At 44.5% G+C, this 22,746-nt stretch overlaps 1 protein-coding gene across 2 annotated transcripts; it reads right to left on the reverse strand.

Annotated features, from left to right (window-relative positions):
• Positions 1–696: 696 nt before the first annotated feature.
• REST (RE1 silencing transcription factor) lies at positions 697–22,681 on the reverse strand. 2 transcript variants are annotated; one of them, XM_075929217.2, is made up of 4 exons: positions 22,566–22,681; positions 20,326–21,239; positions 11,569–11,652; positions 697–6,193 (listed from the first exon to the last, which is right to left on the reverse strand). In XM_075929217.2, the coding sequence occupies exons 1-4, from the start codon at positions 22,646–22,648 to the stop codon at positions 4,512–4,514; spliced, it is 2,763 nt and encodes a 920-aa protein (XP_075785332.2). In that variant the 5' UTR covers positions 22,649–22,681; the 3' UTR covers positions 697–4,511. The 2 variants fall into 2 exon arrangements, with proteins under 2 accessions (XP_075785332.2, XP_006128042.3); XM_006127980.5 differs by lacking the exon at positions 22,566–22,681 and adding an exon at positions 21,516–21,718.
• Between the last annotated feature and the right edge of the window lie 65 nt (positions 22,682–22,746).

Below are 22,746 nucleotides of genomic sequence, written 5' to 3' on the forward strand. Positions count from 1 at the left end.
GTCAAAGTCTAAGCCCAAACTACTTGGCTGTCAGTATTTTTAAACTAGTTTCAACAGCAAGTTCATTGAAACAGTAGTTCTCAGTTTGTGGGCCACTTGCAGCCCAGTCAGCACACAGCTGCAGCCCTTGTGACAGACTTAGGGCCATGATGGTGTGGATGCAGTCCAGATAACAGGCAGCTGCATGGAAAATAAGCTGAGAACCACTGATTGAGGGGCAGTCATGGTCCTACCGCACACCTGAATAAGCAGCCCTCTGTGTTGGGGAGTTTTCTGCGGGCCTCCCTTAGGCTGCAATTTCCAGATAGCAGTGGCTGTCTATGGTGCTATTCCCTGAAGTCTGGTGGAGCCAGTCAATCGCATAGCCACCATCCCCGTCTCTAGAAAAACCTGGAGAGCTCCGTGTAGCTTGGAAGCTTGTCTCTTTCACCAAGAGAAGTTGATCCAATGAAAGAAACTCGCTACCCACCGCGTCTCTCCAAAGAGCTCATACACTAGTGCACAAGGTGCCTGTATCATGCCTTTGCATCAGAACCACCCCGTTTTACTGCAGTCGGGGCCCCTCTTGGCCACAAGTAGCCTGCAGGGCCCATACAGCAAAGCTGGTTCCATATGAATGTTACTAACGAATGCAAGGGTTTATTTACAGACAAGTTTCACAGCACAACTGTTTATTAATAAAAGGTAGATAAGCCACATGTTTAATGAAGTTTATTTAATCATGACTATGCTTAGGAAAATACACTCAAAGTTAATAGAATGCAATTTAGTTTAACTTTACACTACATTTTGAACAAAAGACTTGTACATAGTTTAGGTAAAACAGAACTTGTGATCTGGTTTGTTTTACATCTATTACAAATGTATAAAAAGTTGTCATGCACTACAGTAGATAAACAGCATGAAAAAATTACCTTTGGTTTAATTCAGAAAATAATAGAAGTATTGCACTGTAAAAGCTTCAAACGTGGTGCAACAAAACATTATACAAATGTTTCAATGCCAGCTTACAAAAGTTCGTTAGCTAGTGTAATTTTAGAAAAAAGCATATATACATGTGGAACAATTCCATTAGCTACCTGGATTTAGTTAATATTGTATGTAAATCAGGTATCTACACCACCAAAATTCAAGAGCCATCTTGAATTTGGTTTAACACTTATCAGCGACATTATAATTCTGTTGAAATCAACAACGTTATTGGATACTAACTGACCTGTCAGTTTGGATTTTTCAAAGGATGTAAAGTTCCAGCCTAGTTGATCAAAATTCAGAAATGGCAATTGCCATGGATTACACGTTCCTGGTTATCCACTTTAAAGTTTCTTGTGTGGTCACTTTTTGAGTGTATTTCCAGATATGTGAAAGCCCCAAAAACTATATTACTCAGTATGGGGGACTGGCAGAGTGGGATACCATTACGTGGATGCCTGCAGTAATCCTTCCAGCCACATCTTACAGTTGGATATTGTCACGGGCTTTGTTGCCCAGAAACCCTATGGCAGGGAAGAAGTACTGGCAACAAAGTACACAAAATAATTTAACTTTCTTGGAAAAGAAACACAATGTGGTACATATGTTTAAAGAGAGAGTTAAAAATACATATTCTGGAACACATAAGGGAGGTTATCTAAGTTTTACACCTATTTCAAATATTTCATTAGCAATGTCTAAGCATATTGTTAGAAATAAGTGACATATTACATCTTTTGCTGCTTTACCTTCACATACTTCCAAATTCCTATCTTTAGCTCTATTAAAAATAAATCAGAAAATTGGGAATTCCAGCATAGTTTTATTCTCACATCCGAGTATTTCAAGGCAAAAAGACTGCATCTCCAGTATATTTTTAAGTAGGAAGAATCCACATTTTATTTCTGTTCATAGTTAACACATTTATTTTCACTTTCAAATTTTGTGATAAAGAATATTGCCTAATATAGGCATTATTCTTGTCATGGTGTCCCTGTGAGCATAAAGGGCTTAGCCCTGCCTGTGTCCCAGCTGCATACACTGTTAACATGGAGAAACATAAGGCTGCTTTTATTTGATGGCAATTAGTTTCAATTTACTCCATGTCACTGCCATATTTTTATTTCTAGCTCAAAAGCCAGGCTTGTCTAAAGACTTTATCTCAATAGAATTAAAGTTCTTTAAATCTCTTGCCAGATGGTAACTGCACTTCTGAAAAATATGAAGGTATCCATAGAACCTCTACACATCACTGGAATTCCCAGTCAGTTCAACTCTCTTACACAAGAAGGTAACATTTTATATATAGAAAGACAACACGCTATTAACAAGAAAGCTGTAGCTAAAACTATCACATCTGGTTGTTTAGAAAGACAATTCAACTAGGTTTATTTACTTAATGTTTTAACATAAATATAGTTGCAACTTGATCTTCAGTTGACAATGATTGTCACAGCCAAGGTAAGCACTGAATACTATCTAATCACACACAAACTCTCTATACATTAGACAGTTTCTGTCTGTCTTGAGGGATCTTCCCCCCACAAATCTTTGGCCTCCCACTACCAATCTCTCAATCTCTCCCATAAGTAGAAGCAGTGTGTTGTTCTCTATTCATTCAAGTAACATTAAGCACACTGATGTGCAGTTTCTAGAACATGTTACGTCTCTAGGCAAAACAAAAAGTCATTAGAATAAATACAAATTCTCCTGTCCCGTGGGGGCGGAGGAAGAAAAGCAGGAGTTTATTTTTCTCTTGGCAGAGTTCATATTCAGAGAAATTGTCACAAAATGCAGCCTGGGGGGGGGGGCTCTGCTCAGCTGACATTTGACTGCACAGCCACTGCTCCGCAGAGGCCAAGCAAGCATTCAGGGCTGAAAAGCCAAGGAGGTTGCACCCTTTCCAAAATGGAAATAAGCACTTAAATGTGGATTTCCTTGCTGCAAAGATGGGGGTTTTTTTCACCTGTTTGACACACAGCTAGCACACACGCAGCCTAACACTTGCATGCCTCAGAAAATCATCCGCGTTTTGTTCTGCAGTGAACCCTGTATTCAAATACTACTTATATGACTTTCCTCACATATCAGCATGAGTTTATAATACAGCCACCAATTTATTATTTTGTCACCCTTAACAGATCAAGGCTATTTATTTAATTGTTTTAATTAATCTTGAATGAATAAAGAACAAGAAATTCTACATCTTTCCTAATTCCAGGTTTGTTGCTTACCAGTCTTTTTGGTGCACAGGGTTCTGGATTTGGATGATTCCTACTTACAAAGCAGTGCTACAGTTATTTTAACCATGAGATTTAGAGTTGCCCATATTGCAATGGAGTAGAAAAAAAAAGCCAAGGTTCATAGAAATGCGCAATATGTTTCCCTCTAGAACAAATATCCCACTTTATGGTGATCACAAGTTATAAATTAATTAGAAGGAATAAACTATATGAATTACAAATAGCAGAAGTAATATTTTCATGACAAAATACAATGAAAATGCCACAAATGCTTATTCAAAATGTTTTGAACCTGCATCATCATCCTTTGCCCAAAAACGATACAATTTTAAAGCTACTTAAAAAATATAACCAGCAACCAATAACTATACCCCATGAAAACAAGAACTGTAGGAAAGAATATCAAAGAAAACTGGCCCATGGTAAGCAACAAATCTGAAACTTTCAACATAAAAAAATGACAAACAAAATAAAACATGCATATAGAGTGTACATATCCTGCACAAATGCTATTCTAAAGGATTAAACTGCATAGGTAAAAATCAAAACTATAATGTGCAATATTTTAAGCCCTTTAAAGCACAATCAAAAGTAAAGATTAAAAAATAACCCTTCCTTCCCTCCTAACTATGCCAATTACAACCACTGTTTCAAATAACACATTTACCAAGATATGTGTTTTCCAATCAACAAAATTGGAAATACTACTTCCAAATTTTGGCTTACTGCTCGTGATTAGGGGATTTGAAATGTATATTCAAAATGACAATTATCTTCAAATGATTGTTTATCTCTAGACAAATTTAATTTGTTTTACAAAGTGCTCTTTCAATGAAACAGAAGTCATCCTCCTTGTAGAAAAATCAATTAGTAATTTAACACTTATCATACAAAGATATGTTATGATAACTGAACTAAAAATTAGTTTGAGAAAAACTGCTCAAAGAAAAGAAACTTATCCCATTGGTTCAAAAAGCATTTGAATTATGCAGGTGTAGCTATAGTCTGTTTGCTAAAACTCAATTTATAAAATAATTTGTGCAGAAACGAACAGACTAGAGGCTTACGCTGATTTAATAATATATAGCCTCGCATACCCTACATGTCTTCTTTAATCAAGACATACAATTAATGAAGTCAACATTACACAAAAAGTTGGCAAAAGTATTTTCAACTTAAAAAAATGTAGACACTAATTAAAGCAAACCATGCTTTAAACAGCCTGTAAGAACTGTACATAAGCTGTGTGAGATCTTACAAACAAAAGGATAACCTTGCCATCAAACTGCAGTTTGGTTATTCCTGCTCCTTTGTTGCCTTCTCAAGATAATACACATTCACTAAGTGGCGATTGAGATGCTTACTGTATTCGCCTTCTTTTTTAAATGAGCGGTCACAAAAAATACACACATAGTTCTCCTTTGCAATCTTGGCCTCTGCAGCTTCCTGTGCCGCTTTGCTACTTGTTTCCTCCAGCACTGCTCGAGCACCATTCAAGCCGGAATCATCACTTCCTTCTGACACGTTGTCACTTATATCACTGCCGTCATGACTGTGGATGCCTTCGTCCTCCTCCATTTCCTGAGATTCATTCGCTGCCACGTTATCTGCAGGTGCCAAGGCCAGAGCGTCCTTAGGGTCTGACTCACACTTCTCTGGTGACTGTGGTGCTGGTTCTTCAGCTGGCATCTCTGTTTCAGACAGATCTACTGGATCTGGATTAATCACCGGTTCTGCCTCACAAGTTTGCACCAGGTCCAGCTGAGGTGCCAAACCTGGTAATGCATCCGCTGGCTCCTGTAGGTTTTGCTGAGAGGATGATGATGTACTAGGAGACTCCTCAGAACATGTGGCTTGCTCTTTATCAGGCTGTTCTTCAACTTCTTTCTGATCAACAGTTTCTTTCTCCTCCTCCTCTGCAGTGGGCATTTCTTGGTCTTTCACCTCTACGTTGTCATCTGGAAGCTGTGGGGGAAGTGGTCCCTGGTCCTGCGCGCACACTCCATTGATGGCCTGGCTTTCCCCATCAGGAACCGGGCTGTCCTTGCTCACTAACAGTGGACTAACAACAGGATCTGGCTCCTTCTGCTGGTCAGTCCCATCACTGCCAGCCTTCCCCTTTTTGGCCTGTTCTAGAAGAGGAGGCTTTTCAGGGATTACCTCTTTGTGGACCGTTTCCTGATCAGGCTTATTGCTTTTCTTACTGTGCTTATTCTTCAGAGCTTTCTTTTTTCTGTTTTTCTTAAGGCAAGAGTTCAGTTTTTTAGGCACCTCCAATTTTACTTCTCTTTTTTGAGCTTCCTGACAGTTTCTGGATTTATTTTCCACTTTCTTTTTCTTTTTTGCTACTGTTTGTGTGTCATTTGCAGGCTCTTGCTTCGAGGAAACTAGCACAGCCTCTGCTTTCCTTTTAGCCTTCTTTGTCTGTCTTGATTTCTCTGTACTTTTCTCACTTTTAATATCTACCTCCTTATATTCAGAAGCTGATTTACGACTCCTGGTTGTCACCTGGCCTACACAAATGCTGCTGGCCGGTTTCTTTTCCTTTGATAAGCTCTCTTTCTTCTCCACCTTTACAGCTCCCTCGTTTTTCCTTTCAGGTGACTCTCCTTTTGTTTGCTCTTTCTCCAGCTTGTCATTCCCATTTTCAGAAGAGTCGGCTTCGCTCTTTTTAGTCCGCAGTTTCACTTTGGAAACATCCATTGTGATATCTGAACAATCAGGGTGCCGGGATTTGATGTGATACTGCAAGTTACATTTCTTGGATGCAGCATAATCGCAGACAGGACAAAGGAACTGGCGTGGGTTGACATGGAGCTCCACATGCTTTTTGAAGTTACTTCGGTCGGCTGTTTTGTAGTCACAGTGCGGGCAAGTCAGAGGTTTGGGCCCATTGTGAACCTGCCTTGCATGGCGAGTAACTTCATGCTGGTTTGAGGCCACATAGCTGCACTGATCACATTTAAATGGCTTCTCCCCTGAGGAAGGAATGGGGAATTCCGATTAAAACACTGAAGAAACAGGTACGTGACGTTATATAGATACTACGTCAATTTCAAACAATTGTCCATGCTTCTTTCTTAAAAGTGTGTCAACTTAAGAAATCCAAAATCATAATCGTATAGTCACAAACACGTTCACAAAGACACCAATAACAACACAAAGAAGGAAAAACAAAACAAGCAAACAAGCAATAACTACATCACACTCTGTCTCTGAATACATACCGGAATAGATCGTTCTATAGTACTATTAGCAAATGGAATCCATACCCAACTGGTCCTTTGAATGCATTGTAGAAAAATGGAAATTAACAGGTGATGAATAATTGTCTTACACAAACATTTCTAAAACAGTCCAACTTTACAAAGGTTTAATAGACTTTCTATTTGCACTGAAAATGAAATGGATGAAAATTGACACTTACAGATGGCAAGCAAGGCAATAAAGCACACTTTAAAAACAGAATTTTCTGGAAAAAGTGTACATCATTCAAATGATCATTACCCCTACTAATTCAATTCTCTGAATTTTTACTTGAAATATTTAAAATATTACCTTCTATTAAATAGAACGTGCAGAGTCCTGTTTGGTTTAGCATTTGCATGCTAGTTTTAAAAACTGAAGACCAAGTCCTAAGTAGGGATGTTACAGTCTAGTCAACTAGTTGCTTCTCTCCCCACTTGCTGCCTCTATCAGACAGAAGCAGCAAGGAGGAAGAGTGTGGGGGGTTCTTCAAAGCGGCAGTGACGCACAGCTGATCCTGGGCTCCATGCAGCGCTGCCCCTTTGAAATGCCGCCACAGCTTTCCAAAGCGTCAGCCACATGGAGCCCAGGGTCAGCTGAGGAATCCCCAACTGATCCCGGGCTCCCTGTGGCGCTGCCCCTTTGAAACGCCATGGTGGCTTTGGCTTATTTATACATAAATGTAAGTGTGCAAAAATATCTTGAGTGTGACAAGTAATAGAGAGGTAGCCATGTTAGTCTGATCTTGCTAAAACAAAAGGAAACCCTATGTAGCACTTAATACCAACCCTGGAACTTTCCCTTGCAACAAACCCCGTTGCCAACTTTGTCCACGTATTTACTCTGGTGACGCCATCATTGGACCTAACCATGTCAATTATACGATCAAGTTCACATATTCCTGTTCATCCAGAAATATAATTTGTGCCAACAGTGTCCTTCTGCTATGCATATTGGACAGACTTCTCAGACACTTCGCCCAAAGAATTAATGCCCACAAATCAGACATCTTCACAAGAAAAAACCTGTCAGTTTGCATTTCAACCTACCTGGACATAGTCTTAACGACCTTACTACATGCATCTTACTTCAAAGAGACTTTAACACCAGATTACAGAGAGAAAATTCAGAATTTTCATTCATGCTTAAATTTGACCCTTTACGAATGGGCCTTAACAAAGATGCTAATTACCTTACCCATTAGAAAGATAGCTTCCCCACTTATCACCCCTGATTAGCCACTCATTGACTTATAAACAGCTATTCCCTCCCTCCTTCTCCCTCACCCCACCTTCTGTTCTAAATCTGATGTCAGTTTAATAATGAGTTCACTTTTTCATTGTATTCCTGTGGTATATATGGTCATGCCAATTCTCTTTCAGAATATGATCTGAGGAAGTAGGTCTGGCCCGAGAAAGCTCATCACCTATTAAACCATCTTGTTAGTCTTTAAAGTGCTACACAGTTTTTCCTTTTGTTTTAGTGTGACAAGTTCAACTGTGTTTTGAAAAAATTGCAAAAAAAAAGCCCTAGTGTCTTGTAATTTAATTAAGCTGTTCATTCAAGCCCCTCCTCTTTAATCACCTCAGGCCTGGCAGTACCTCTTTTTATTGTCTGACAAAATGTATGTCTCTCTCAAAGATCGTCTGCGCAGAGAATGATGCAGAGAAGGCATTTAGCTTTGTTGGTAAACATGTAAGCACTGCGGTTACACATTTGCACGCCGGGGGAGGCAGCTCCGCAGGAACCAGTGCACGTGGGGAGCTGTTTTTTAACCATTTAAACAAATACACTGTCACATCCTTAGTGTAGATGTGCAGTCAGAGGGCACCTGCTTCGGATACCAGGGCTACACTTCTGAGGGATATCCATTGGGCGTCAATAGCTTCCGGCCCTTTGCTATTTAATACCCTGGACCAGGGCTACTCAACATGTGGCCCATGGGCCACATACAGCCCGTGGCCCATTTGTTTGCGGCTCCTGGTGCGGTTTGGGTTTACGCAGGGCTCAACATGCGGCCCGCAGGTGGGATCCTTTGAACATGGCTTCCACTGGGAACATGCGCCGCAATAGCGAGTCGAGAATGGTCTTCTGTTGATAAGCATTTAGTAGCTAAATTCTTGGACTGTCATTGCTCATTAAAAGTGCTGTCATATGGGTGGAAATTGGGTAAATATTGCTTTTTATTACTATCAGAACTAACTTAAATGCGGCCTATGTGTTGTATAGTCTTGCCTTAATTTTTGTACTCATGCCCGTCGGTCTGAAAAGCTATTTGCATATATATTTGCATGTACTGTATATGCAACCACACTTAAGTTGCGGCCCTCGGCATGTGTTGTGAATATCATTGTGGCCCCCGGGGCTTCCAAAGTTGAGTAACCCTGGAGTTTTGTTTTGGTTTTTGCTTGCTCCTCTCCTTGTTTGTTTAGAGGCCCGCATGTTTTCTGTGTCACCGTTAGGGTACAACTAACTTGTCTCCCACGCCAAGTCTGAGGATTTGCATTTCCTCACTTCTGACTTTAGAATCTGTTTATTATTGTTTATAGCACGCTCGAATCTTACAACATCTAGCACAGACCAGAGCAGTGCTGCTTTCTTAAAACTATCTTCCTCTTTCTTTTTTGAGTTCCCCCTTTAATCTTCCTTTCACAAGTTTAACATCACAACCCTTGTGTTTGATACGGCACAATCCCTTTCCTGAGGATCCTGAACTTAGTTACACTATCATCAATAATGAGTGGATCAAGTATGTTTTACTGTGCATTACTTAGGATTTGGTAAAGAGCAGCCTCTCCCTTTGTGTGCTCTAGAATGAGCTGTTCCAACTGTTTAAGATGCCCAGAAATTCCTTTAAACCATGTCAAGACATGACTTGTATTACCAGGAGTGTTGCATGGAAGACACAGGAGGGAAGAGCCCTGATCCACTCCGCACTGGGGAGCCCTCACATGAACTACTGTACCCAATTTGGAGGCTGAACTTTAGGAAAGATGTGCTAAACTGCAGTTTCCAGAGGAAAGCAACAAAGATAATAAACAGTGTAGGAAACCTAACCTATGGGGAAAGGTTAAACAAATGGGCATGTTTCCTCTTGAGAAAAAAGACTGAAGGGGGTGGGGATCTGAATATAGTCTTCAAATATATCACAAGTGTTCTAAAGAGGTCGGTATTCTCCATGCCCACTGAAGGTAAGACAACAAGTAACGTGCTTAATCTGCAGCAAGGAACATGTATAGGTTAGATTCGGGGTGGGCAATAAAATGGCGGCAGTTCACCAGGGTTAGTCGCTGGTGGGCCGCTGACGCTATAATTAACCTGCACCTCCGCAGGTAGGGGCAATGCAGCTCCCATTGGCCAGGAGCGGTGGTCTGCAGCCAATGGGAGCTATGATCCCTGTAACTGCGAAGGTGCAGATAAATACGGTGACATGGGGACCTGCCATGAGCTAACCCTGGCAGACTAGCTCCAGCCAACGGACCAATATTTGCTCACCCCTAAGTTAGATATTAGGAAAAAAACTCTCATTATAAGGATAGTGAAGCTCTGGAACAAGCTTCCAAGGGAGGTTTGAGAATCCCAGTTGTTGGATGGTTTTAAAAGCAGGTTGGACAAAATCTTGTCAGGAATGGGAGGGTTGCTTGGTCCTGACTCAGTGCAGGGGCCTGGACTAGCTGACCTATTGGGTCCCTTTTTCCAGCCCGACATTTCTAGGATTCTGTGACACACAACCAGTAACATCTGCTTTACTACTTTATTAACTCCTGCTGCTTTATCGAACTTATTTGTCCCTTCTGTCTTTCTCAACATTGCACACGCAGTATTTTGTTCCTGGCCTGGACACCAGTAGCCTAATCTGACTACTATATTTATATTCTTCTGAGTTAGGGTTTGCAGCCTGCTCTCGTTATCCAGGCGAGAGTCACAATTAAGGCAATAGAGGTAGTGTGGGTTCAAGTTCACACTGAATTTTCCCGAGAGCTACAACCGAGTTGTACTTGTGGCTCTCACCTCACTCAATACAACAGCAGCTGCAAAATTGTAAATGCTGCCATTTCACAAACCAGCTTTGAAAAAGAGAGATAACAAGTTCCTGAGAACTCAGTACCAATCACAGTGAAATAAATGACAGTGACAATTACTATCTTGCCCTTAAACCCCAGGGAATATGACTGTAAACATTTTCTGCAACTCTTTGTGATACTGGCCATAAAGCTAAGCAGACATTTTCTTGCAAATGTTCTTGGAAGAAACTGTGACAGATTTTTTTAAATTAGGCATCATAAATTAACTCTGCTCTCAGAATTGCTGAGATCTATATTAGACATTACATGCTAGACCCTCACCTTGTATGTATTGTCATTGCTTCAGTGACTTCAACTGAGCTGTGACAATATACACAACCTGAGGATGTTTCCACACACTCCATCCTATTGCTCCTGAACCTATATCCCAGTGTAAAAAGTCCAAAGAAATGAAGATACTCTTCCAAGCCTTGGATTGCAATGGGAAAATATCTACTCCTTCATTACAACTTTTCAGAGTAAGGCTTGGCACTTGGATAGCCCCTTCCATCTAGGGATCTCAAACCCCTTTACAAATGACCAAGCAAGCTTGCCACTGCCAAATGAAGCGACAATAGTGGTGGGCAGCAGTGCAGAGTTTCCAACAACATGAATGTACTAACACCACAATGAGCGTGCTCTTTCCCCTGTCCCAGAGATACACGTTTTACCTACATTTTCAAAATCTATTCGAATGAACACAAGTGTCACAGTCTAACCCAAAATGTTTCTATGGGACAAAATATTAACACTTTTTGCATGTCCCTTTCTACAGAGCGAAGAGTGAAATAAGAGAGCAGGCAGCATTTGAGAACCCCGGCTTAATGGGACATTCTGATTGTAGTGGTCCCTCCCCTGTAGGAAAGCCCTGGGTGCCCGATATCCTGTTCTTTAGTCAGCAGGGCCTATCTGACTTGCACATGGTTCAGCGTCCTCCTAGAAAGCTAGACCATTGTCATGACGATAATTTAAGCCTGGCCAACACTAAACAAATGTAAGAAATATTTTCCACGGGGTTACTGTGATGCTGCCTTTTCACCTACCTGAATGAGTTCGCATGTGCCTGGTTAGATGAGTCTTCTGAGAACTTGAATAGGGGCACATAGAACATTGATAGGGACGTTCTCCTGCAAAAACAAACAGTTCAAATAAAAATGAAACAAATAAAACCCCACAGCCCTGAATGGCACAGCATTGCCAACAAAAGCCCCAGTGCAGGCATAGCTATGCTGATGGAAGGGCATCTCTCGACACAGCTAACCTCATTTGGACAGGCGGTGTTCCTAGGCCAACAGAAACACTTCTGTGGGCACAGTCTACATCTACACTACTGAGCTATGAGGTACAGGACAGGTCTACACGACGGGGTGAAGCTGACATAAGTGACGCAATTGCAGCTACGGGAGTAGTATAGCTGGAGTCGACGTAGCTTAGGTCAACTTATTGCAGTGTCTACGCTGTCCTAGGTCGATGGGAGAAAGTCTCCCACCAACTTACCTTACATGTCTCGTTCTGCTGGAGTACTGGAATTGAGGAGGGAGTAATCTGTGGTTAATTTAGCGGGTCTTCACTAGAAACACTAAATCGATCCCTGGTAGATGGATCACTGCAGCATTGTGCTCCTGGGAGTGGGGACAAGCCTGCAGTCTCTGTCGTGAAGGTGCACCCTTGGAGTCCCCAGACTGACAAGCTAGTGCCTTGTTCGTTTTCAGGATAACCGACTTTCAAGCTAAACGATATAAAATGCATTAGCTATTCTGGATTGATCTCATTTGTACATAAAGCCTAACACAAGGATTGTCCTCACTGAAGACAAGGAAGTTTTAGTTATAAACACCTGCTAAGCAGGTCAAGGTAAATCCTACGTTCCTAATTGTTCTTTACTTGAACCTGGTAACACACGAAAGCTGCATGCTGCCTTGTCTTCATTAGGGTGTGAAGAACACACCTTTTGCCTTGTGTGGACCCAACCAAGAGCAGTAGGGGGGCTGGGGACAGGGCTGAGATTTCTTTTTCACATTTCTGTGGCTTACACTACAGACTTACGTTGGTATATCTCTGTCTCCCCAGGGCATGGAAAATCCACCCTCCTGAGCAACACTGTGTCGATGGGAGAGCTTTTCCCATCAACAGAAAGACAGCCTCTTGCGGAAGTGGAGTAACTGCACCAATGGAAGAACCTCTCCCACTGGCGTATGTAGCATCTTCACCAAATGCTGCAGCGGTACCACTGCAGTGCTGTTCGAGTAGAAAAGTCCTTTAACTAAATTTCTTCCTCTCACTAATCCTATTATACACTGTTAATTAGATCAGCATCTAAAAGACAAATTCCACCCTGCAACAGGTTAAGGCCCCTCCTAAAAAAAATTAATTCTCCCCCACTTTAAACAATATGCGAGAGTTTTGCCAGACACGTACAATGAAACTGCCACGTGATCAAAGGGCCTGGCCTGGTTTTGTCGCAGGCCCTGCTTGTTACCAGTACTTTTCATTTCCTGTTCTAAAGAAGTGGGCACGCAGGGATGTGACTCGGAGTTTGTCTGCACAGCCCCCCAGTGGTTCTGGGCCCTATTTTCATGGGTTAGCAGGGCAGGCGTTAAGACTTGCTGGGGACCAGAGCTGCAGCCCATGCTTAAGTGCTACAACCCAGGGCAGAAGCTGATGTTGTAGGCCCCTGCCTGGAGCTGAAGTGCTTGGGCTTCAGTTTTGGATCCCCAGCCTGAAGCGCCGTGGCCCGGACAGGCTCAGGTTTCAGACCACCCACTTGGGTTGTGGAGTGATTTGTGCTGCGAGAAGCCCCACGTAACATGCTCTGTGTGCAGACCTTGCTGGTGCACGCTACACCTGGGGGCGAGGCTAAAGCCCAACTGCCACTTGCACTCTAGTGCGGATGCAAGCTAACCCTAGCACTGAGGAGGGATATTAAATTTCAATTAATTAACTAATCGGATAGTCGATGGGATTTCCATCGACTATTCGATTAGTCAATAAGAACTTCTGCGTTCTGCCTCTGAAATGTACAAGAGCCCCAGCAGGGGCTCTTAGGCATTTCAAAGATTGAAACGCTGCACAGAGCCCGGGGCCAGCGGGGAGTCCCACTGACCCCAGGCTCCATATGGGTGCTTCCTCTCGGAAACGTACAAGAGCCCCAGCGGGACTCTTGTATATTTCAAAGTTGGCCACCGCCACGCCCCTGCCCCCTCCCATGGAGCTGGAGTTGGAGCTGGGGGGAACCAGCTTTTAAGCCAGCTCCCTGCAACAGCCCCTCCTCTTCCCTCCACTTGCTGCCTCTTTGTGATAGAGGCAGCAAGGGGGGGAGGGACTAGTCGACTAGTGTGTCAACTATCTGAGAAGCTTTTGCTTATCGGATAGTCGACTAATCGCTTACATCGCTAGCACTGACCATTCCCCAGTGCTTTCCCAGTCGCCCCGTGTGCCCAGAAGGGCAGACCCACGCCTTGCAGAGCTGCTCAGCTTCCCACAGCTGAGCTGTGCGATATGACCGCAGGAGTCCTAAGAGCACAGCACCAGAGCAGACATGGGAACTCAGGGAGGGCTTTGCTGTCACTTGAACTACACTAACCTGTGTGCCTGCTCTCACTTGAACTACACTAACCTGGGTGCCCTCTCCCAAATCACTGCACGGTGCAGTTGACTTAGAGCTGACACAGAGCCTGATCAAAGCGCTGCAGCTCTCCTGACATGTGCAAGTTCAACACACGGGAAGGCAGTGGTGCTCGCCAGCATGGCAGTCTGGCACTCCTGGGAGTTCTCGTGTTAATCAGACGGGAGCATTTTAAGTGTGAAACTAATTAGTAGCAAAAAATCTCTCTGTAAAATCTCAAATTCAACTAACAATTAGAAAGCTAACCGAAGAAAGAAGTTCGCCTTATCCACACCAGCCATGTAAGACTAGTAAATGAAAAGGACTAGCAACATGAACATCAAATATCCGATGCAGAAGATTTAAATGTTACTGGAAAAGCTGCATAGGAGAGTTTTGACTGGAGTGGGCAGCATGACAACGCTGAGTTTAATAGACAGGTGGCAATCTAAAGAGAGAGTCAGCAAAGGCAAAAGGCAAATAGCGGTGTAGCAATCAGCCAAGTTTGTGTAGTCACTAACTCCTTCAGTTCCACGTCCTCCCATCTCGCGCACACAGCCCTCCTCTCTAACGCAATAGACACATCTATAACAAAGTCACATCAGGGCCTTCCTAGGGATGGGAAGATTTAACGGTAGGCCTTACAGGTTAAGTTAACTACTGAGGCTGACACAGCTCCGCACGCCATGGGCTCACCACAGACAAGGGCAGCTCCAGCACAACACAGCCTCTGTCCACGGGGAGCCAGGGTGCACCGTAGGCTGAAACGCGGGAGCAGCCCCTCATCCCCCTTTGATCAGTTAAATAATATGTTTAGCCAGTTCAACAGGATTTTACATCCCTAGGCCCTACTGATAAGACCATTTGAAGAAGTTAAGACCTGGTTGTTTCGTTAGGCACTTTAAATACAAAGTTCAATTTTAACCAGTAATAAGGACACTTCCAATAAAGAACCATATGTACAGACTGCCAGGTACTTAAAAAACCCATTTCTTCTGCTTGTTTTATTTGATTTTTTAAAATAGCTTCCCTAGTTAATGTATTGGTTAACTAGTGGCAAACACTTGTCAGCACAAAACATCTAGGCTACATCTAGACCGGCATGATTTTCCGCAAATGCTTTTAATGGAAAAGTTTTTCCGTTAAAAGCATTTTCGGAAAAGAGCATCTAGATTGGCACGGACGCTTTTCCGGAAAAGCACTTTTTGCAGAAAAGCGTCCGTGCCAATCTAGACTCGCTTTTGCGCAAGAAAGCCCCGATTGCCATTTTCGCGATCCGGGCTTTTTTGCGCAAAAGGGCTTTTGCCTGAACAGGAGCAGCATAGCATTTCCGCAAGAACACTGACAATCTTACATGAGATCGTCAGTGTTCTCGCGGAAATTCAAGCAGCCAGTGTAGACAGCTGGCAAGTTTTTCCGCAAAAGCAGCTGCTTTTGTGGAAAAACTTGCCAGTCTAGACGCAGCCCTAATGAAACAATAAATGCAACACACTGTTTGCCAGAGATCCAAACACTAGCAGACAAGACCTTGGACTGCAGTATGAACATAAGGATCAAGGCGTATTTCTTCTTTTGCTCATTTATTCCTCTCTGAAACACTGTCACTACTGTTACTGTGTAGTACTGGCCCATCCCAAATGCAGTGATCGACTAAAGGCTGCCTTGAAAGGCTCTTGCTTTGTGTTAGATCCTATAAAATGCTAAGCACCCTTATCGCAAAGAGAGCTTTGAGAGTTTGTCCCCTGAACATCCCAGCTGACTGCAGTATCCAAACAAAAGCAGGGAAACTTTAAAGAGACATGATTAACCAGAAATCAAGTCAGTTTTAAAAATGAATTAAAAGTAGTTTCTGGGAACTCCACCTGATCTTTGGCTAAACTTTTCTAAAAAGTTCTCTCTCTCTCCCAATGATCTTTGAAAGATTCACACCAACAAAAGCAGAAACTGACTGACTACAGGGAAAATGGTGAAACTGACCATACAAAAAGTGCTGTCCACAGCACAAAATGAGAGACAGGAATATGTTGTTATTTTCCTAACTGCTTTCAGTTGCAAGGTACACAGTGGTGTTGTAGCCATGTTGGTCCCAAGATATCAGAGACACAAGGTGGGCGAAGTAATACCATTAAAGCAGGCCAGTAAAAGTTACCACCTCAGCATCTTTGTCTTGCTGATAATCTGAGATGTGCTTTTATTTTCAGACAGAAGTGTGATTTTTTAAGCACTGTCCTCTAAACAAGACACTTCTATTTTGCAGACATGAGTACGTCTAAAGTAGACAAGAAACTCAGGGCACAGACTAATGCAGGCTGGCAATGCGCAAGCTTCCCCACTGTACCTCAGTCTTGACCTGCAAATCTCATGACTCTGGTCCTGTATTTCTAGGAGATTTCAGACTGAGAAGAACTGCTCGGGAGATTCAAATGAAGTTGCTAAAACCATTTTACTTGGGTAACAAGCACAGTAACTTCAAAGGAGAAATTCTGTATGCACTCTGCTCAGCCAGCACAGCCCACACAGTAGGAAAAACCAGGTCAGAAAGGGGGGCCAGCCCAGGGCAACTAGAAGATGATTGAGTCTCTCTCTCTCTGAGGTAATCTCCACTGGCTGCCCCCAGGAGGAGTGAGTGGCAAGGCTGGCTGGCAGTGAAGCCCGTCCTGTGGCACAGGAGCAGAGAAAGAATTGTACCCGATCCCAGGAGAGACTGGCCAAACAAACATCCCTCCTGATGAGACAAAGCTGGTGCCACTGGCAGCCATTTTGCTAAGAAGGAAAAGCACTTGTGGCACCGACAGCATAGGAGCCCCATGGCAGAGCTCTGGAAGCTGGTTTCTCATGCTTCAGAAAATCTTGTTAAAATAGCAAAATACTTAGACCACGTTTTGTCCTGCCCTAATCCTGGAGCCATGTCACAGACATTGTGCGTTGGGTGCAGCACAATGAGGATGTGCTCTCTCTTTTCCTCTGCCAGTAGCAGATTAGAAACGGGTTCGAGATCTCCTACATGAGCCTCGTGCATGCTAACAAATGGTGTTCCTATTTCTCTTGGATACTGCAGCGATGGGAACCCGAGATGTGTCGGAATCCCATATAAATAACCACGGGGTCGTGCATGTCTTAGCTTCAGTAGGCCCAGCTCATTGTACGTACCAAGCACCCCTCCATTCCCCCGGAAGGTCCCGTGGGCCACCCTCCCAGGTATTTTAGGGATTTTCTGCAATCTGCAGACCCTCTGCCTCATGCCATTGCTCTGTGTCCCCCATACCACTCTTGCACCCCATTAGAGGTCTTATGCAATTGCCCTATTCCCCCCCAAACCAGGACTGTGCACACCCCTATTCTGCCCAGACCAGCATTTCTTTCCCACCCCTGTCATGGCTATGTGGGCCTTCCCTGCATTATTATTTCTTTTCTGTCTAGGAGTTAAGTAATTCAGAGTATCAACATATTGAAATCTATTCGGAGAAAGGGCACAGACATGAAATCAGGGTATCGTTATGCCAAAGGGTGTTAACTGGCATCAACCAGTACCTTGGGCTATGGACAATCGCAGGGGTGCTTGAAGCTATGGCATCCTTAGAGAGCAGGGCTTCTGTGTCCCCAATTTTCCCCCAAATGGCTTTTCAGTTTTCCCCCAAATCAACAGGATTCTGCCCACTGATTCTGAGAACATTCCCTAAAATTCTGGACTTGCATATGGTGTTCAAAAGCTATCACTTTACATCAAAACAGAGAAATGCCGTCCAGTGGAACGCCTCCCACACTTGGCCAATTCACATAGTATTACAGTGGATTTTACTCAGCAGGGTTGATAGTTGCTTGAGGTTGGGTGTGGGGGTGTCTTTGTGTGTGAATTCCTTATTTTCTATTATTGCAACAATCTGAAAATTGCCAAGTTTTGTCTCAGCCTTAGGATCAAGTTTTCAAAGGTGCCTGAATCACATAGGCCCTTTGAAAATGTTACCCTTAGTCTGATGTCAATTTTGCTTTGTTTTTTAAGAAAGTGTCTTTCACTTTGCAGGTCAGAAATTCTAAATGTATTGAATCTGTATGTAAAAGTGGTTCCTTTTATTCCTACCCTTTGTTTCCTGTCCTTTAACCAGTTATCAATCCACAAAAGGAACTTCCCCTCTTATCCCATGACAACTTACTTTACATAAGAGCCTTTAGTGAGGGACCTTGTCAAAGGCTTTCTGGAAATCTAAGTATACTATATCCACTGGATCCCCCTTGTTCACATGTTTGTTGACCCCCTCAAAGAACTCTAATAGATTAATAAGGCATGATTTCCCTTCACAGAAACCATGTTGACTTTCCCGCAACAAATTATATTCATCCACATGTCAGACAATTTTATTCTTCACTATAGTTTCAACTAATTTGCCCGGAACTGACATTAGACTTACCAGTCTGTAATTGCCAGGATCACCTCGGCTGTGTCTAGACTGGCAAGTTTTTCCGCAAAATCATCTGCTTTTGCAGAAAAACTTGCCAGCTGTCTACACTGGCCGCTTGAATTTCCGCAAGAACACTGACGATCTCATGTAAGAGTGTCAGTGTTCTTGCGGAAATACTGTGCTGCTCCCGTTCGGGCAAAAGCCCTCTGGCGCAAATCATTTGCGCAAGAGGGCCAGTGTAGACAGCACAGTGCTGTTTTGCGCCAAAAAGCCCCGATGGCTAAAATGGCTTTTTTGCGCAAAACCGCGTCTAGATTGGCACGGACGCTTTTCCGCAAAAAGTGCTTTTGCGGAAAAGCGTCCGTGCCAATCTAGATGCGCTTTTCTGAAAATGCTTTTAACGGAAAACTTTTCCGTTAAAAGCATTTCTGGAAAATCATGTCAGTCTAGACGTAGCCCTCTAGTGCCCTTTTTAAATATTGGCATCACATTAGCTATCTTCCAATCATTAGGTATGGAAGCCAATTTAAAGGCTAGGTTACAAACCACAGTTAATAGTTCTGCAATTTCCCATTTGGGTTCTTTCAGAACTCTCGGGTGAATGCCATCTGGTCCCGGTGACTTGTTACTGTTAAGTTTATCAATTTGTTCCAAAACTTCCTCTAATGACACCTCAATCTGGGACAATTCCTCAGATCTGTCATCTAAAAAGAATGGCTCAGATTTGGGAATCTCCCCAATATCCTCTGCCGTGAAGACCGAAGCAAAGAATTCATTTAGCTTCTCCGCTATGACTTTATCATCTTTGAGTGCTCCTTTAGCATCTCAATTGTCCAAGGGCCCCACTGGTTGTTTAGCTGACTTCCTGTTTCTGATGTACTTAAAAAACATGTTACTATTACTTTTGAGTTTTTGGCTAGCTGTTCTTCAAACTCCTTTTTGGCTTTTCTTATATTTTTACACTTAATTTGACAAAGTCTATTTTCCTCACTAGGATTTGACTTTCAGTTTTTAAAAGATATCTTTTTATCTGTCACTGCTTCTTTTACCTTGTTGTTAAGACATAGTAGCACTTTTTTGGTTCTCTGTGTTCTTTAATTTGGGATATACATTTAAGTTGGGCTTCTATTATAGTGTCTTTGAAAAGTTTCTATGCATCTTGCAGAGATTTTACTTTTGTCACTGGACCTTTTAATTTCTGTTTAACTTCCTCATTTTTGTGTAGTTCCCCTTTCTGAAATTAAATGCCATAGTGTTGGGCTGCTGAGGTGTTTTTCCCACCACAGGGATGTTAAATTTTATTATATGATGGTCACTATTTCCAAGCAGTCCAATTATATTTACCTCTTGAACCAGATCCTGTGCTCCACTTAGGACTCAATCAAGACCAGCCTCTCCCCTTGGGGGGTTCTACCTGCTCCAAGAAGGAGTCATTTAAAGTATCAAGAAATGTTATCTCTGCATCCCATCCTGGGGTGACATGTACCCAGTCAATATGGGGATAGTAGAAATCCCCCCACTATTATTGAGTTTTTTAATTTGATAGCCTCTCTAATCTCCACTGTCACTGTCCTGATCAAGTGTCCTGCTATATTCTTATTTTTGGAGCATGGAATTCCTATCTATAGAGATTCTATGGAACATTTTGGCTCGTTTAAGATTTGTAATTAAGTACAACAGTCAAACAAGCCTTATCAGGGTGGAGCAAATCTTGCAAATACAAGAGTCCCACTCTGACATACCTAGTACAGTTCCCCCAATCACCAATATTCCTGCTCAAACAGAGATGAAAGACTTACCAGTATGAGTTCGAATATGTTGAATATAATTGTTCTTCCTGTCTGAAAAGTAGGAGCACTGGGAGCACGTGTACACCTTCCTAGGAAAATGATTTCTTAGATGTTTCTTCCAATGATACTCACTGACAGTGGTGTAAGTACATATGGTGCACTTGTACACTCTCTCGTTTTCTCCTGCTTTGTTGTGGTGTTTCAAGTGTGCCAGATAGTGATCATATCTGTTAGTGTTATAGCCACAGCGATCACAGCGAATAGGCCCCTTAGAGAAATCTGCCTCTTCTGTGGTGCAAGAATCAGATTCCTTGACCTGGGCTTTCTTCTCTGCATTTTCCTCTACAATGAATTTCTTGGCACTGTGCACTCTAATGTGATGCACAAACTCCTCCTCACACTCTGCCTCATAATGGCATGGTTTGCAACGAAATGGCTTGCTTTTCAAGCTTTTACATTTGTCCTCTGCATTCTCTGGAGTATCTGGTGCTTCCAGGGTGAGGTGGTCCTTGTCCAGACTGCAGGGCTCAGGAGTAGGGCAAACGGCTGGACCCTGGCTTTCCACACTAGGAATTTCAAGAGCCCCTAATTCCATGGTTTCAGGTCCATCAGGGTCGCTGTCCTCTCCCTGTGTATCTTCCATGCCCTCTCCATCACTATCTGAAAAGTTGCTGTCACCTACAGTTGTCAATTCAGCCATTTGCCTCTCTTCTCCAACCAGGTAATCACAGCAACTGCCATTAACTTCTCCTGTCAAGGCCACATTTGCCAACATAATAAGCTGAGGGGCTGCCAGCTCAGCTTTGGAAAGGTCATGCAAGTCATACATGTCGTTAGACAGTGCCATGCCAATGTTGGCACTGCCCGAAAATAGGCTGTTCCCACCAGACTGCCCCAGCACCTGAGTTGCCATAACAGCAATTCTGTCAAAAAAAAAACCAAAGAGCACCAGTAAAAATCTGACAATTACAAATATAAACATCCATTTTCTAAGATCCAAAACTGAGAGAGTAGGTTGGTAATGTCGGCACATCTATCCAAGACTATCAACTGTTATGAAATACAAATAGGAAAATAGAAAAAACGAGAGATTTGGTGAAAGCTAGCTCTTCCTTAATTAGATATTTTCTTTTTATGAACTGAGCAAATATGCATTTTTCTTTAAAATGTTTACTTTTTGCTCACAAGTATGTACTCACCTTCTGGAAAACTTGTCAATAAGCCAGGCTACTTTAAGACAAATCCTTGATTGCTTTACATTACCAGGAGACACATTCGCTTTACAAAACGCCACTCGTTTCCGAGCTACATTTAGAACGTGTCTACACAGCTCTGCGGCCGCGTCTCTTCCCTCCGCCCTCCATTCGGAGCTGGAGTCAAGTCCTCCCGTATTTACAAGCTCCCCTCGCTGCAAAGAGACTCGTTTCGCATGTGCTGCCACACCCAGTGACCCCAAAAGTGGCCTTGTGACCGGGGGAGAGCCGGGGAGGCTCGGGAGGAGCCGGGGGGCGCTGGGGCCGCTCCGGAGGAGCAGGGGGGACGCCGGGGAGGCTCGGAGGAAGCCGGGGAGGCTCGGAGGAAGCCGGGGAGGCTCGGGGGGCGCTTGGGCCGCTCGCGGGAGCCGAGAGCGCTGGGGCCGCGCCGGAGGAGCCGGGGGAGAACTGGGGGGGCTCGCGAGGAGCCGGGGGGCGCTGAGGCCGCTCCGGAGGCGCCGGGGGGACGCCAGGGGGCTCGGGAGGAGCCGGGGGAGAACTGGGGGGGCTCGCGAGGAGCCGGGGGGCGCTGAGGCCGCTCCGGAGGAGCCGGGGGGCTCGGGAGGAGCCGGGGGAGAACTGGGGGGGCTCGCAAGGAGCCGGGGGGACGCCGGGGAGGAGCCGGGGTCCGGGCGGGCACGCGGGGCGCAGCCATGTCGTACAATGCGGCGGCCGCGGGCGGTGCTCGGTCCCCGCGGGCCCAGCGCGCTCGGCCGGGGCACGTCGCGGCAGCCGGGCCCGGCCCGGATCGGCCATTTTCTGCCGCCCGCCCGCCCGGCACAAAGCCGTGGCCCGGCCCAAGGTCACGCCCCGCCCGGCCGCAGGGAAGCGCCGCGCGGCCTGGCCGAGCCGCCCCGGGCGCTTCAGGACCAGCGGGCCGAGCAGCTCCGCCCGCGCCGGCAGGCCCCGGCCCCTTGGCCTTGGTGCTGATCCCGCCCGCCCGCCGGGCCCGCGCGCTGATCAGCCCTGGACAGCGCCCCGCCGCCCCGCGCTCACCGGGCCCGCTCCGCCGCCGCCGCCGCTCGCCGCCAGGCGCCTTCCTGTGCGGCCGGCCAGGGCGGGAGCGAGGCGCCGCGCATTCCAGCACAGCCCCCGCCCCGCCCCGCCCCGCCCCGCCGGCCTGCGCCCGCCCCTGCCACCGCCGGCTCGGGGGGGGGGGGGTGAGGAGAGATGGGGG

The sequence above is a fragment of the Pelodiscus sinensis genome, chromosome 4 (genome assembly GCF_052426305.1).
Source record: "Pelodiscus sinensis isolate ZL-2025 chromosome 4, ASM5242630v1, whole genome shotgun sequence".
Taxonomy (NCBI): Eukaryota; Metazoa; Chordata; order Testudines; family Trionychidae; genus Pelodiscus; species Pelodiscus sinensis.

Coding starts and splice junctions, on each gene's coding strand:
- REST (XM_075929217.2), bottom strand. CDS start 22,648: ATGCGCGGCGCCTCGCTCCCGCCCTGGCCGGCCGCACAGGAAGGCGCC. Junction 21,240..22,565: donor GCGGCGGCGGAGCGGGCCCG/GTGAGCGCGGGG, acceptor TTTTTTTGACAG/AATTGCTGTTATGGCAACTC. Junction 6,194..11,568: donor GCACATGCGAACTCATTCAG/GTAGGTGAAAAG, acceptor TTCCTTCCTCAG/GGGAGAAGCCATTTAAATGT.